The sequence below is a fragment of the Manacus vitellinus genome, unplaced genomic scaffold (genome assembly GCF_001715985.3).
Source record: "Manacus vitellinus isolate BGI_N305 unplaced genomic scaffold, ASM171598v3 scaffold_22_pilon, whole genome shotgun sequence".
NCBI lineage: Eukaryota > Metazoa > Chordata > Aves > Passeriformes > Pipridae > Manacus > Manacus vitellinus.
Genome location: NW_021939632.1, coordinates 11901769 through 11915197, shown reverse-complemented (window position 1 = coordinate 11915197; position 13429 = coordinate 11901769). Strand labels below are relative to the sequence as shown.

Below are 13429 nucleotides of genomic sequence, written 5' to 3'. Positions count from 1 at the left end.
ATTACTGAATCTTACCCATATTTATACCCTAAGATTCAAGCATGAGAAAATCACTTATGAAAACCTTTCTGTTAGTTGTTAACTACCCCACAGCATGCAATACTGCTTAAAAATACCCATACTGATGCCAAATGATCTAGCATTGGTACTAAGCATAGCATAAACTTACTCCATTGAGATGGTGTGCCTCCATCACTTTCAGTTGTGCAGGACAGACCACTGGGTTAAACATGATAATAATGCTTTGGCATCCACTGTAACTCTTTAAGTGTTAGCTTGGATTTATTCACTTGGCATCACATTGTGCCAGAAAGAGGTACATTTTATTACAGTCAGAGTAGGTAGATTCAGTAGATGCAAATATCTTTAAGCTTTGAAAATAACAATGGGTAGTCATGTGAAAGGATCTCATACTGAGGTATAAAGCTTTTTTTACCAGAAGGCCATTACTTCACTTCTTCAGTGGTTCTGTTACTATCAGAAGGATTATTAGTGATTTATATGAAATTGTTTAGATGCTGGTCCAGTATTCAAATGTACCTATTTACGATGTATGTAGATGTATTCCAACAATATCAGTAAGGTTAAAAACATCAGAATGAACTGCTGAGTTGACAGGAGGCACTCCAGAAAGCAGATAAAGGAATAAATAAACTGCACTGATGAAATAAGCATGGAGAAACACACCAGCCACACATACTTTGTATGACTTCTGGTATTCAGGGCTAGTAATTGATTCTTTTGCTTGTTAAAGATTTAACTAAATAAACATTTTCTAAAATATTGTCTTATGCATCTTGATTATTACTGTAAATGCAATATTGTACCACCATCTCACTCAAAACTTGCAACTTTACATCAATTCATTTTAAATAACATTACAAGTTTGTATATGCTGTTATAAAGGAATTAAAGAGAGATTTCAATTCAACACTAGTAACCTTCGGAAAAAAAGAAAAGCATCATAGTATTTTAAATCTAGAAATAGTCTTACCTCTTTGCTTTCTTCCAGGTCCGACTCACTGCTGAACTCCTCTGTATTTAAATTTTCAAAATCTGATTCCCCGACAGCAATGGGCACTGTCACAGTGAGACTTGGGTTGTTTATGAATGACATGTAATCACTTTCATCAACAACATATTTTTCCACGCTGCTGCCTATGCCACTGGTAGTTCCATTCCCTTCTTTAAGATAGGCCAGGTTTTTACCTATGTCTACTATTGTATGGTTGGAAATACAGCTGTCTTTTTTATTGTTTAGGTCTTCAAGAGGTTTGATTTCATCTAAAACTTTCTGTTTTCTAACAAAGGCTTTTTGGATGAATTCACGCACTTTTCTCTTCACATAATCTATGCCTTTCTGAATCCTTGCCACAGCAATCTGGAGATTGTTCATTTCGTTATCATCATCTGTAGCAGCAAGGTTGTCTGAACTAAATGAGCTCAGCAGCAAGGCCAAAAAGAGGTTGAGTACCTAAAAGACAGTAAGGTAAAATATATTGGATCTCTTATTTTTAAGTCATAAAAGCAATTCCATTATGAGTTGTGCAATATGACATATATTTTATTTCACAGATAGTACTTTATTTCAACCCACTGTCCTGCTATTTTTTCCAGTCCATAATCCTTGTCCCCCACATTTTATTATCTGGTCAAAAACATTTTAAGCTGCTTTAACTTCACTAATATAAGTGAAAATCAGAGCTGTTCCTTGACTTTCTCCTTCACACTGGTAGTGTAGATCTGCTCCTCAAAAAGAAGAATGACACAAGGAGGCAAGATACAACATAATATAGTAATTTATGCAAGCTACATCCACCGTAGTGTTCATGGGCCAGGACAATGCAGGCAGACACCAGTCTTTTACTGTTCAACAGACCATAGTTTCAGTGTCTCTAATTCAGAATACAATAAACCTATATTTGGCAAGAATGTATGAGTCTATTTTGGTCTTGAGCAAGAAAACTTGCTATGTGATAAAGGGTCCACAGGTGAGATACACCTCAATTTCAGGAAACTATTTCAGAATTACTTGCATGACATTTTACAAACATACAAGAGAAATTTGGATTGCATGCAATTATGACAGACCATGCAAAACCGATTAAAAATCAGTTAACCTAAATTATATTTGTCAATTCTTCTTGTTCAAACTTGAAGAATATTTTAGAAGGTATATCACAGGAGTCTCACATTAGTCTGGTAAGAGTTGATATTTATGCCTGTGGATAAGGATATTTATAAAATTTTTGGATTACAGCAAAGAGAGAAGGGGATGCTAGCACTCAACAAGTAAGAACTACAATTAAGTATAACCATGGTAAATCAGGTAAAATACTTGAAAATTAATGTGACATTTAATTCTGAAGTACTAGCAGTACAGGAAATTATTGTTTAGAAAAAATGAAAAGTGTATATATACAGAAGGCGTGAAAACTTGCAAGGTGGAAGCCCTATAGAAAAGGGCAGAAAGGTTGCAACAGGAAAGCAATGCTGGTACAGAAATTTCATGTCATTTGGGGATGTACTACAAGGAATGTTGGGTGTAAGAAGTGGAAATATAATTATTCCGCATTATTAGTACTTAGGTCTCTATTCAAAATGTTGTTCAGGAGGAATTCAGAGATCAGTAGCAAAAGGGATAAATAGTTTACAAATCATCATCTATGAGAAAAAATTGAAGAGTTAGGCTTGGTTTGTTTCAGAAAGAAAAGACTGAAAGTGGAAACAGTAAGCTTTTAATATTATAAATGTTGTCATGAAGACTAACAGTTTCCACTATTGTGACCAGTTAGTTTAATTGGCTGTAAAAGGTAATTTAAGTTAGATTTTTGTTAAAAGGCATTTTTAAGCATAATTCAACACTGATCTTGCTAAAAAGGCTATAAACTTACTGAGATTTAAAAGAAAATGCAGACAAATATTTTTCATAAATGATCAAGGTGTATTTGAACCTGGTTTAGAGAAAAGGCAAATGAACTACATGATCTCCTGAAGCCCTCCTCCGGTCTTCTTCTCTGATTTCTAAATCATAAAAAATAGGAAGTACGTTCTAAGAGTTCTAAAAAATCCCCACTGATTACATACCACTAGGTTTCCAATCACCATGACCATCATGAAGACTGTAAGGCACATGGTTTGGCCAGCAACCTCCATGCAGTCCCACATCGTTTCTATCCATTCTCCACACAGCACTCGGAATACAATCAGGAAAGAGTGGAAGAAGTCATGCATGTGCCAGCGTGGAAGTTCACAGTCACTGGAGATCTTGCAGACACATTCCTTGTAGCTTTTCCCAAAGAGCTGCATCCCAACCACAGCGAAAATGAACACAATGATGGCCAGCACCAGGGTCAGATTGCCCAGAGCCCCCACTGAGTTGCCAATAATCTTAATCAGCATATTTAGAGTTGGCCAAGATTTTGCCAATTTGAAAACTCGAAGCTGCAAAACAGAAGAATGGTATACAGTTATTCATGCTGCTAATTGTAATGAACTTACTGCTATACATTTCATATTTCAGTTACCCTGTGTCTAAAGCATGTCTTATGTAACCTTTAAAAATTTTAGTTACAAAATTTCTGTTTCTAATTCTTTGTACAAGACAACATGTCAGGTCTTAAGTCCTGATTTAAATGACAACAAATCAAAAATACTGTCTTCTACGTTTATTTCAATTACATTGCAATTATCACAGTTATCACTCTAATTCGGACTTTGCCTCTTTTGGTGACCTTAGATATTTACAAAAAGCTGCACTTGTCCGACAAGGTGGACAAAACAGTCTTTCTCCTTTAGTTAACTCTAAGAGACTATTACTAAAATAAATGAGCACATATGAAATGTGATCAGTGGAATAGGATCATAAATTTATAGACACTTCCAGATCACTTTCATATTAAGTGGCAGTGAGATAGAAGAAACAGTTTTCCTAGAAAGAGAAACAAGCTGGAGTTGTTAATGTCAGACATACAAGTTACTCACAAATATCTTTAACAATATCTTTTCTGTCATTTAAAATAAATGTAGTGTCTTAAAAAATTTGTCCTACAACATAGAGGAGAAAAAAAAGGAAAGTATATTAAAGTACAACTTAAACCAGACAAAAATTATATTACGGGAAAGTTACAGCAAGTGTTCAGACAAGAGGAGAATACTAAAATGAATTTAAAACTAAATATTATGTCACAAGATGAGATACAAATAAAATATAGACATGCAAATTTAAAACCAGAATTCTGCTACTGCAAGAGAAGTCAATCCAGACAGATATCAGACTTTTGGCAAAGTGGAGTATAATGTTACACACAGAACAAGAAAACATATGTATTTAAACTCCCTCCTTTTTTAAAGGGGATTTATTTAACTGTTATTGAAAGTTAAATATTTTTTTTTGCTTTATTTAAGGCAAAAGTTCAGCTTGATGACTAGGAACTCTAGCTTCATGTCTCTTACTGTGTAGGTCTTTTCAGAAGAGGATTTGGCCATCTACTTGCATGCTAACCTAGGCTGCAGCAAGACCAAGGTTTTTAAAGCTCCTGTTAATGAAAGAGAATATCTAATAATAGACAGAAATACTGCAGTGACTTCTGAACAGAAAAGCTGTTAGACAGCAGATGGACCTTGCAGAGGATGGCAAGAAGGGTGGCAGTGATGAAAGACCCCTATACAAAGAAAAATCTTAACACTACTCTCTTAAAACCAACTATGCAAGCCAATTGGTAACGGAAGTCTATAAGCTAAAGCTGTCAATGAACTTTTATTAACTAACCCATTATTTACTAATTGATTTACTAATCGATTTACTAATCTTCAGGCATAAGTAGTGAGGGCCTGCGGCTCTTGCATTTTTCATTTCCTCATCTAGGGAGAAGACTCTAAGAGATACTTCTATTAAAAAAAGTTAACCCTTAGAGCACACTTACTGCAGGAATAGAATTGATGACAATTCTAGAAATTCAAGATAATGTCTTGAAGGAGAAATAGATGTTACTAAGATGATATGTAAAACAAACTTGACATAATAGATACATGCCATCTAGTGGGTATGCAAGCATTTTGTAAATTCTGAAAAGATCTTCTGTCTTAGCCAAATATATAAGGTACTAATGAAAAATACACAAAGTATAGATGCACAAATACAAAAAAAATAACATAGAAACATATTTTATTTAGTATACTTACCAATCGGAATGATCGAAGGACAGATAATCCTTCCACATTTGCAAGGCCAAGTTCCATTAAACTAAGACTCACAATAAAACCATCAAAAATATTCCAGCCCTCTTGGAAATAATAATAAGGATCCATGGCAATTATCTTGAGAAACATTTCTGCTGTGAAAATTCCAGTAAACACCTGCAAAGAAAATACAGTTTCTTACTCCAATTTAATGAGACAATATTTAAAAAGTAAAACTACTGGTATCAACTTTTGGTAAGTAATATTTTCAGCAAGCAATTCATGATAAATCTGAATAGTTTCTTTATATGGCCATACATTGGGGTTAGGAATAAAATTCAAGATTTGAAGCTCACATATGCATCACAATGGTTGGTTTCCAGAAAAAAAGAGGTACATGGGAAAATGAGGGTTTTATCTAGCCTGCTAACATGCATGTGTGCCAATACAGAGAATCTCTTAAGATTTTAATGCCCTGTAGATGTCATGTTTACATGTAGGCCATCTTTTTGCTTCTAGTGATAAAGATAAGTTTATGATAGGGACAATTATTTCATTAAGAAAAAAAATTACACTGAAAGTTGAGAACTGTTCTTCTTCAGATAACCTGTGGAAGGCACTGTCATTCCATTTCTCCAGTTCCTGCAGAGTTGCAGTAAATCTGCCATGCTTACTGGGTCTTTCTCCCCTACAATTCCCTGAACACCCAGAACCTCAGGAGGTGCTAGTGAGGAGTAGAATAACTGTGGGAAAGGAACTAACATTTCTTATGACTTGCAACTATCCATCCAAGAAGAAAATAAAAATTTCTTTAACCAGCTTCAATGACAGAAGCTGAAGGTTTTAAAAATCAGTAAAACTTACTATCTTTTGTTCTGTAAAGCAAGAGTTGTGAAATCCGAAAATGTCAACAGCTTAAATGTAAATTAAATTCAACCACCCAAGCCTACAAATATCTGGTCAACATTTTCTTCTGTGCATAGGTCACAGAAGAATTAAATAAAAATGCATTTCACATACATGGCACATGAAAGACTTACAAGGTTTCCTACTGAAAGCACACCGCTAAACTGTTCTGTCATTGGATAGTGCTCCATGGCCATGAACAGGGTGTTTAGGACGATGCAGATAGTAATGGCCAGATCAACAAATGGATCCATCACAATCAAATTTACAATATGTTTGACTTTCAGCCAGGGAGTACAGCAGTCCCAAATCAAGCAAGTGTTAGCAAATTTATACCAGCACGGTGGGCATTTCTGTCTGGATTCTTCCAGTTCTAGAGAGAAAAATGAAAATAACATTTTAAACATGTTTCTCTATTCCAGCATCACCTGGGTATTTCCTTGAAGCTTAAATGCTGTTTTCCAAGGTACTGTTGATCAATTGTGTTGATATTTTGAAACTAAGACTGCAGTCAGTCAAAAGAAACTACAACTTCTTTTGTAATTTGTAAAAAATGGAAAAAAGTATACTAAAGATTCAATAGATAAAAGAACTATTCACAAGCTACATAAGATGCAAAAGAGAAATTTGTCTCAGAAATCTGTCATACAGGCTGGGTGATGAGGGGATTGAGAGCAGCCTAGCGGAAAAAGACTTGGGGGTATTGGTGGATGAAAAATTGAACATGATCCAACAATGTTGGTCTTAGCTCAGAAAGCCAATCTCTTCATAGGCAGCACGAAAAGAAGTGTGATCAGCATAAGAAAGATGTGGACCTCTTATAGCTAGTTCAAAGGAGGCCACAAAGATGATCAGGGGCTGGAGCAACTCTCCTATGAGGACAGGCTGAAAGAGCTGGGATTGTTTATCCTAGAGAAGAGAAGGCTCCAAGGGGACATTTTAGTGCAGCCTTCCAATACTTAAAGAAGGCCTGCAGGTGAGATGGCCTGGTACTCTTTATCATGGAGTGGAGTGATAGGATGAGGGTTAAGAGCTTTGAACAGAAAGAGGGTAGATTTAGATTAGACATTAGGAAAAAATTCTTTACTGTGACAGTGAGGCACTGGCACAGGTTGCCCAGAAAAGCTGTGGATGCCCTCTCCCTGGAAGTGTCCAAGGCCAGGTTGGATGGGACTTTGAGCAACCTGGTCCAGTAAAAGGTATTCCTGCCATGGCAGGGGGTTTGAAACCAGGTGATCTTTAATGTCTCTTCCAACAAATTTTTTTAAAGTTTCCTCATGAAAGATAAACATTTAGAGCAAACCTGAAGTCAGATAACTATTTAAACAGCATTATGGTCCACATGTCCACAACTGCTCATTATTACCTTCCAATCTGCTATTTTGAACACAGAAATTCAAGCCTCAAAGTAATGTTTTGTCCTTTCTTACAAATAGTTGTTTAATTCTCTGATTCAGGTTCATTGCATTTAGTCTTACAGAAAGAAGAATGTGATCCTTCCTTTGTGAAACAGTATGTCTATTGAACTGGCAGAAGGGGATTGTTCTACTGCAAGAAGCATAGCCATTTCAGTAACCTAAAAAGAGCTTTTACCCCAAAACATAACTTTACTAGAGAAAGTCTACATTGAACAATTGTTTTCACTTGCATTTAAATTAGAAGCTTGCTGTTTCTACCTCAAACCTATCAGTACACTGCAAACTTGACTGCTTTTCCAAATTTAGCAGTTCCATATTAAAAAACAAACAAAAAACCTACCTCTATATAGAAATCTCTTCTTGTCTGTACCCTCTAGGCTGACATAGCTGCCTCAAAACGCCACTACTACTTAAAGTTTCACACATTTAATAGCACTTTAAGGCACTGTCATACAAAAAGATATGTGTTACATACCTTCCATTGTGTTTGTAAGCATGCTGGCTATGCTCATTGCCCTTTGCCTTGCACTAGGATCTGTCAGGTAGTCCATAGGAACATGGTAAGAACTAGATCGTCTCTTTCTTAAGTCAGTTTCTGTAGTAGTGCCCTGAAAATAAAACACCGATAAAATAGCTAATTGATGGTTCATTTAATAAGAATAGCACTTAAATTATTGTAGAAGCATACTGGTTTAAAATACTGCTGTCACCATGCTCCATTCATGCTGTGGCTTTGCAATACACTAATGTATGCCTAATTTTGTATAGAACAAATAGTCAAACACTGCAGTAGGATTGCTCTTGTGCCTGAAGAATATGTTTTTAAGTATTTTGCTGAAACAGGACAGGACATTAAAACAGATTTTAGACTATAAACAGTTTCTAAACTATAAAATTTTTCACAATGTTTGTCAATGAGCTCTGCCATAAATATCTTTCTAATTAGGCAGTGAAGTCTTTTTCTAAACATGAAAATGCACAGCCCACACAGCTAGCAGTAAAAGAACAAAGAGTAACTACGTTTTAAGATAACTCTTAATTTAGAATAAATTACTGATTTCCTAGCACATTTTTTCAAATGAAATAGAAGAAAAAATATTTAGTAATGTTGACAGAAAAAAAAACCCACAGAAAAATTAATTACGTTACAGGAGCACTATCACAACCCATGTAAGTTGTAGTATCAGGGTTACATCAAAAGTTTCATGTATGGTCAGTGGGAAGTTAATACTCATTTTATATATTCCATTTTAAGTAAATATAATTAATTTAAACATATATATTAAAGATATAATTATATATATAATTGACACATTATATAATATTATATACAATAAATGTATTGTATATTAAATATAATAAATATTATTAAGTAAATATAATTAATTTTTTTCCATTTGGATATCCTTTCAAGTACAGAACCTTCCAGTTAAGTCTAAGAATGATGAATCAATGGGTGTAAGACTACACAGACTAAGTTTACTATGCAATTTTGTTAATTCTCAGAAAATTAGCATGTATTTTCACATATTTAGTCAATGAGTGGTTGACAATTTCAGTTTTTCCTTTAGCTTATAACTGGAATATATGAAAGGAGCATTCACAGCTTGGCCAGAAAGGTAATCATTGCTAAAGTGACTAAATTTTGTAGAAACAGTTGCTGATCCTACAGTGAGAGAACATCATGCCTGAGCTATTGCAGACTTCCTTACATTGCTAGCAGAGGCTGCTTTATCAATCATCACCTCTGGCAGGAGCTGTCCAGTAGGCGAGGTCAGAGCTGGAGGCCCACCAACTAAAGACACTACTCCGTTGCAATCCACAGTGCTGTGCATTTTCCCATTTGCTGGAAGTGCAGGTATTGTTCTGGATGACCTACTGGCCTGACTAATGTTACTGTTGCGCCGTTCACCGTGTCTATGAGGAACAAAGAGAGAATCTCTTCTGCTCTCATTGTCTTCAAAAGTGCTGTGCTCATCATCAGCAAAGTCATTTTCTGATCCTACATCCTTTGCTCGACCTCTGAAGCTGAAAAGACTTGTTCTGCTGTTGCGCCTTGGGGAGAACAGGGAGCCGCGAATGCTCAGCAAAGACTGTAGGCAAATAAAAACAATTATTATCAGATGAAAATTCTTTAAAATACAACATTTTCATATAGAGAAAAAACCCATAGTATCTTAAAGGGTAAGGTAATCTACAAAGAAATGAACTGGTACAGTCCCCCCCTAATACACTCCCTTTTGGGTAGTAAACAAAGAGCACATAAGTGACAGACAAAGACTAGTTATTTTACTACTTTGGATATATGAAATCAACTGGTTTAATTAGAGTAAAAGAAACTGCTTTACAGAATTGTTTCCTCTGCTATTCTGCCTGTGTTATTACCAACTGTTCATAAACTGAGTAAGTGTATCTAGACACTGTTTACTCCAGGTTGGCATTAGTCTGACAGGCTGAGTAAATAAAATTTTAGGCAAATTGCCTGTGACTCAGTCTGCACACAGAGGTAGCTCCCAAATACTGCCTAGTTTAAAAAAATACATCTCTTTTTAGATACTAGGCAAGTAGGTCATAAAAAGGGTTTGATTTTTTTTTTAAAGTCTTAGCTACCCTGAATATGCAAAGATACGCTTGTAATTTTGAATTAACAGCTTCACTAATCTTCATCAGTTTACTCAGGTGAGTAAATGTTCTGCTATGTGAGGATCTTATCAGGGTCAGAATAAAAATAATGCTCTAATCTTACAAATAATTCTACATGTTCTTAATTTTAATTCATATCAGTAATTGCCTTGCTTGATTGATTAGCATTAGCACCTGATTTCACCCAAGACCTCTATGAACAGCAGAGGTGATACATAACAAAGCAGTCAAAGCAGTGTCTTTGTTTCTCTTCTGCAACTTATCTTTGTGGATCTGAGCCCCACTGTTCTGGGTACTGCAAAATGCAGAACAAAAAGGCACTCTGTAAAGAATTTATCATCTAAGTGTAACACAACAGATGAATACAAAAAGAGAGGGAATATAAGGAGGCAAATTGATGAGTATGATAAACAGTCATCTTAGCTCACCTGAAGTCATTTCCCTGTCAAGCTTTCTGTAGGCAGCATGGTAAAAGAGAGTTTTAAAGAGGGATTTGAGGAAAGCAATGAAGTGTTCTGTGAAAACTCATGGGAGCGTCTTCCAAGCATGAGGGGGCAGCATACCAGAAAGAGCTCAAAGAAACTAGTTTGAAAATTTAACAGGAGGTTATGGATGCTGGCATGGGTCAGTCAAAGCTGGGATTTCACTTGTTTACTGTAAGTAGACAAGGTGGGTTGGGAGGAACTTTAGGTACAGTATGTTTAATGGTATTAAAAAATTTCTTTAGGTAAATATGTTTACTAGCAGATTTGATAAAAGCAATGGGATAGGTTAGTGTGCTTTGCAACAACATTCTTGATGAATACAGTGGTAATTGGGACATGGAAAGAGGCCCAAGTTAGACATGATTCACAGTTGTGGGTCCAGAATAGTGTTAAAAAAAAAAAAAAAAAAGAAAAAGAGAGAGAGAGAAAAAGGAACTAGCAAAAGGCCTTGTGGAAATCCCTTTGAAACGGTCAAAGGGGTAAAAGGATCTTCTAAAGCACAGCTAAACCAGGAGAATTGAGAGGACAAAAAATCATGAATGTTAGGAAGAATAAGCTTTCAAGAGGAAGAAAATGGTCATTTACATTGAAAGAAAATGAAATGTCAAGGGAAAAGTCAAAGATGAGGTACAAAACTGAGTTTTCTCTAGGAAAAAACTGGTGAGTGGAACTTCTGTAATAGTGGTTAGAATCCAGAATGAAAAGGAACTAAGTTTGGAAAACCAGAGGGGAAGGGATTTCTAGACTGTCATAGTCAAACAGCTGTAAATGAACCTGGGAGATGAAAAGGTTAGAAGAGCAAGTTGTATGAGGAATGCTTCATTTCTCACAAGATGGATGAATTGAGCTGCAGTTGAATAAGGCTGCTGTTTGAATGAAGACACAGGCAAGAATATGCACCTAAGGGATCAGAAGATGGGTCTTCAACAGGAAGTTGAAGTCAATTGATACAGGTGTGAAAATTTGTATAAGAAACAGAATGAATCACGAACTAACTAAATTCAGCAATGAAGTGTTACAGAGATTAGTTAGACAGTTAACAACACAAAATGGTGGCAGACCAAGGGGGTGAGATGGGGGAAGGATGCAATACTATTGAAAAAGGAAGTACAACAGGAGTGGAAGGAGTGGCAGAAATAGAAAGTCGGAAACATTATATTCCCACCGTGGTCTGATCTAAGAAGGACAGTCCTTAATAAGAAAACACTGGATGAAGAGGTCTGAGCTTCTTTGAGAATGGGAGCTGGAGAAAATGATACATGAAGAGAATATGAATGCTCATGATCTATTAAGGGATGAAACAGGCTTTCCAGAGGCAGTAATAGAAGACGATTAAAAGACAGGAATGAGTTTAGTAATAATGACTAAAAAGAGGGAGAAAGCAAATCACAAAGATCAGGGAGAATTGAGAAGGTGGGGATAAAAGGAAGAAGCATACTGAGGTACAAAAAGAGCCAGAAAAAGGAGAGAATGTATGTGAGATCTGGACTTGAAGTGCTGAGGGGAGAGTGAGAGGTGGGCAAACAAAGAGGAGCTTTGAAAACTGTAGAAGGGATAACATAAAACTATCAAAGGAAATAAATGTCTGGATGGGAGATGCAGATGGCACTCTGAATCACTGGTGTTTCAAGGGAACACATGCAAGGACACATTGCCACACATATTTCTACCTTCTTTAAGATAACACAATTAATGGTCTCACATCAATTAATTTTTCAAATTTCACATGAACATTTATGTAGTTTCTGATGAGCTTTTTGCATCCCAAATTTTAGTACTTTTCTCATTTGAAACATTACATTTCTTTTTATGTGTGCAGCATATTTTGAAGCCACTGATTATGCTGAACACATCCAACTTCATGGGGAGATAGGTCTATTTGCATTAAAAAACTTGAAATACAGCTCATGTTAATTACACACAAATTTTGAATTTTCACATATAAATTTAGAATAAACCCAAAATCTCTCAAATTTTTACATTTTCATATCTGGCTACAAGTTTTAACTTGGTCATACTTTGATTTAAGATGCTAACGAATCTGTGGTATCTTGCAAGAATTAACCAAACTACTTTACAGGCTTTCGTTTATATGATGAGTAGACAACAAAGCTGTTTAAGAGGTAATAATACTATGGTACCTGGTGTGGGGAAGAGAATCTCTTTTCATATGTCAGTCTATTTCCCTCAATGGAAAATCGGAAACCTTTCTTTTTGATGCTGTCCTCCGATCCAGATTTGTGAAATTCTTCCCCATCCTTCTCCTCGCCTTCAGATTGTTCTTTTTGCTTTTTTTTCTTTCTTCTATTCCTTCTCTCTTTAGCACTCTTTGAGCTCAGTTTTGAAGCCTCAGAAGAACTTTCGGAGAATCCACCTATTCCACCTACTCCACTATAATCTCTTGAGTCAGCTGCTGCAGCTGCTGCTGCCGCCTATACGTACAAGCATATATGCAATTTACAACATTTATACAAAAACACACACCACTCACTATTTTACATTTATTGCCATTCTTAAAAAAAGTTATTTGTTTGAAATAAAAGCAATGCTTCGACTTCGCTGAACCCAGTATATCATAAGAAAATTAACTTATGAAATACCACAAGGACCATAATTTTGCCACTGCTCCACAAACCAGGAGTTAGAGCAACCCAATGAAAACTATGCTGTCAGATAAACAAGTGAATAAGCATCTGTTTTAGATTGGAGCAACATGTTGCAATGAATTTTTCATCTGAAATACTTTGTAGAAGTACGGATTCAAGGCTTAAGCAACTGGTAAGATCCCTGTTAACA

General features: G+C 35.8%; 1 protein-coding gene across 1 annotated transcript in view; it reads right to left on the bottom strand.

Moving 5' to 3' along the window:
- Positions 1–13429, bottom strand: part of LOC103764229 (sodium channel protein type 2 subunit alpha) — a 76987-nt gene that overhangs the window by 26651 nt on the left and 36907 nt on the right. The window contains exons 11-17 of the mRNA XM_018072601.1: positions 12775–13065; positions 9218–9598; positions 7981–8113; positions 6222–6460; positions 5185–5358; positions 3088–3444; positions 995–1474 (exon numbers count right to left, since the gene is read on the bottom strand). Of these exons, the coding sequence (XP_017928090.1) occupies positions 995–1474; positions 3088–3444; positions 5185–5358; positions 6222–6460; positions 7981–8113; positions 9218–9598; positions 12775–13065 (2055 nt within the window). The remainder of the gene's footprint in view (positions 1–994; positions 1475–3087; positions 3445–5184; positions 5359–6221; positions 6461–7980; positions 8114–9217; positions 9599–12774; positions 13066–13429) is intronic.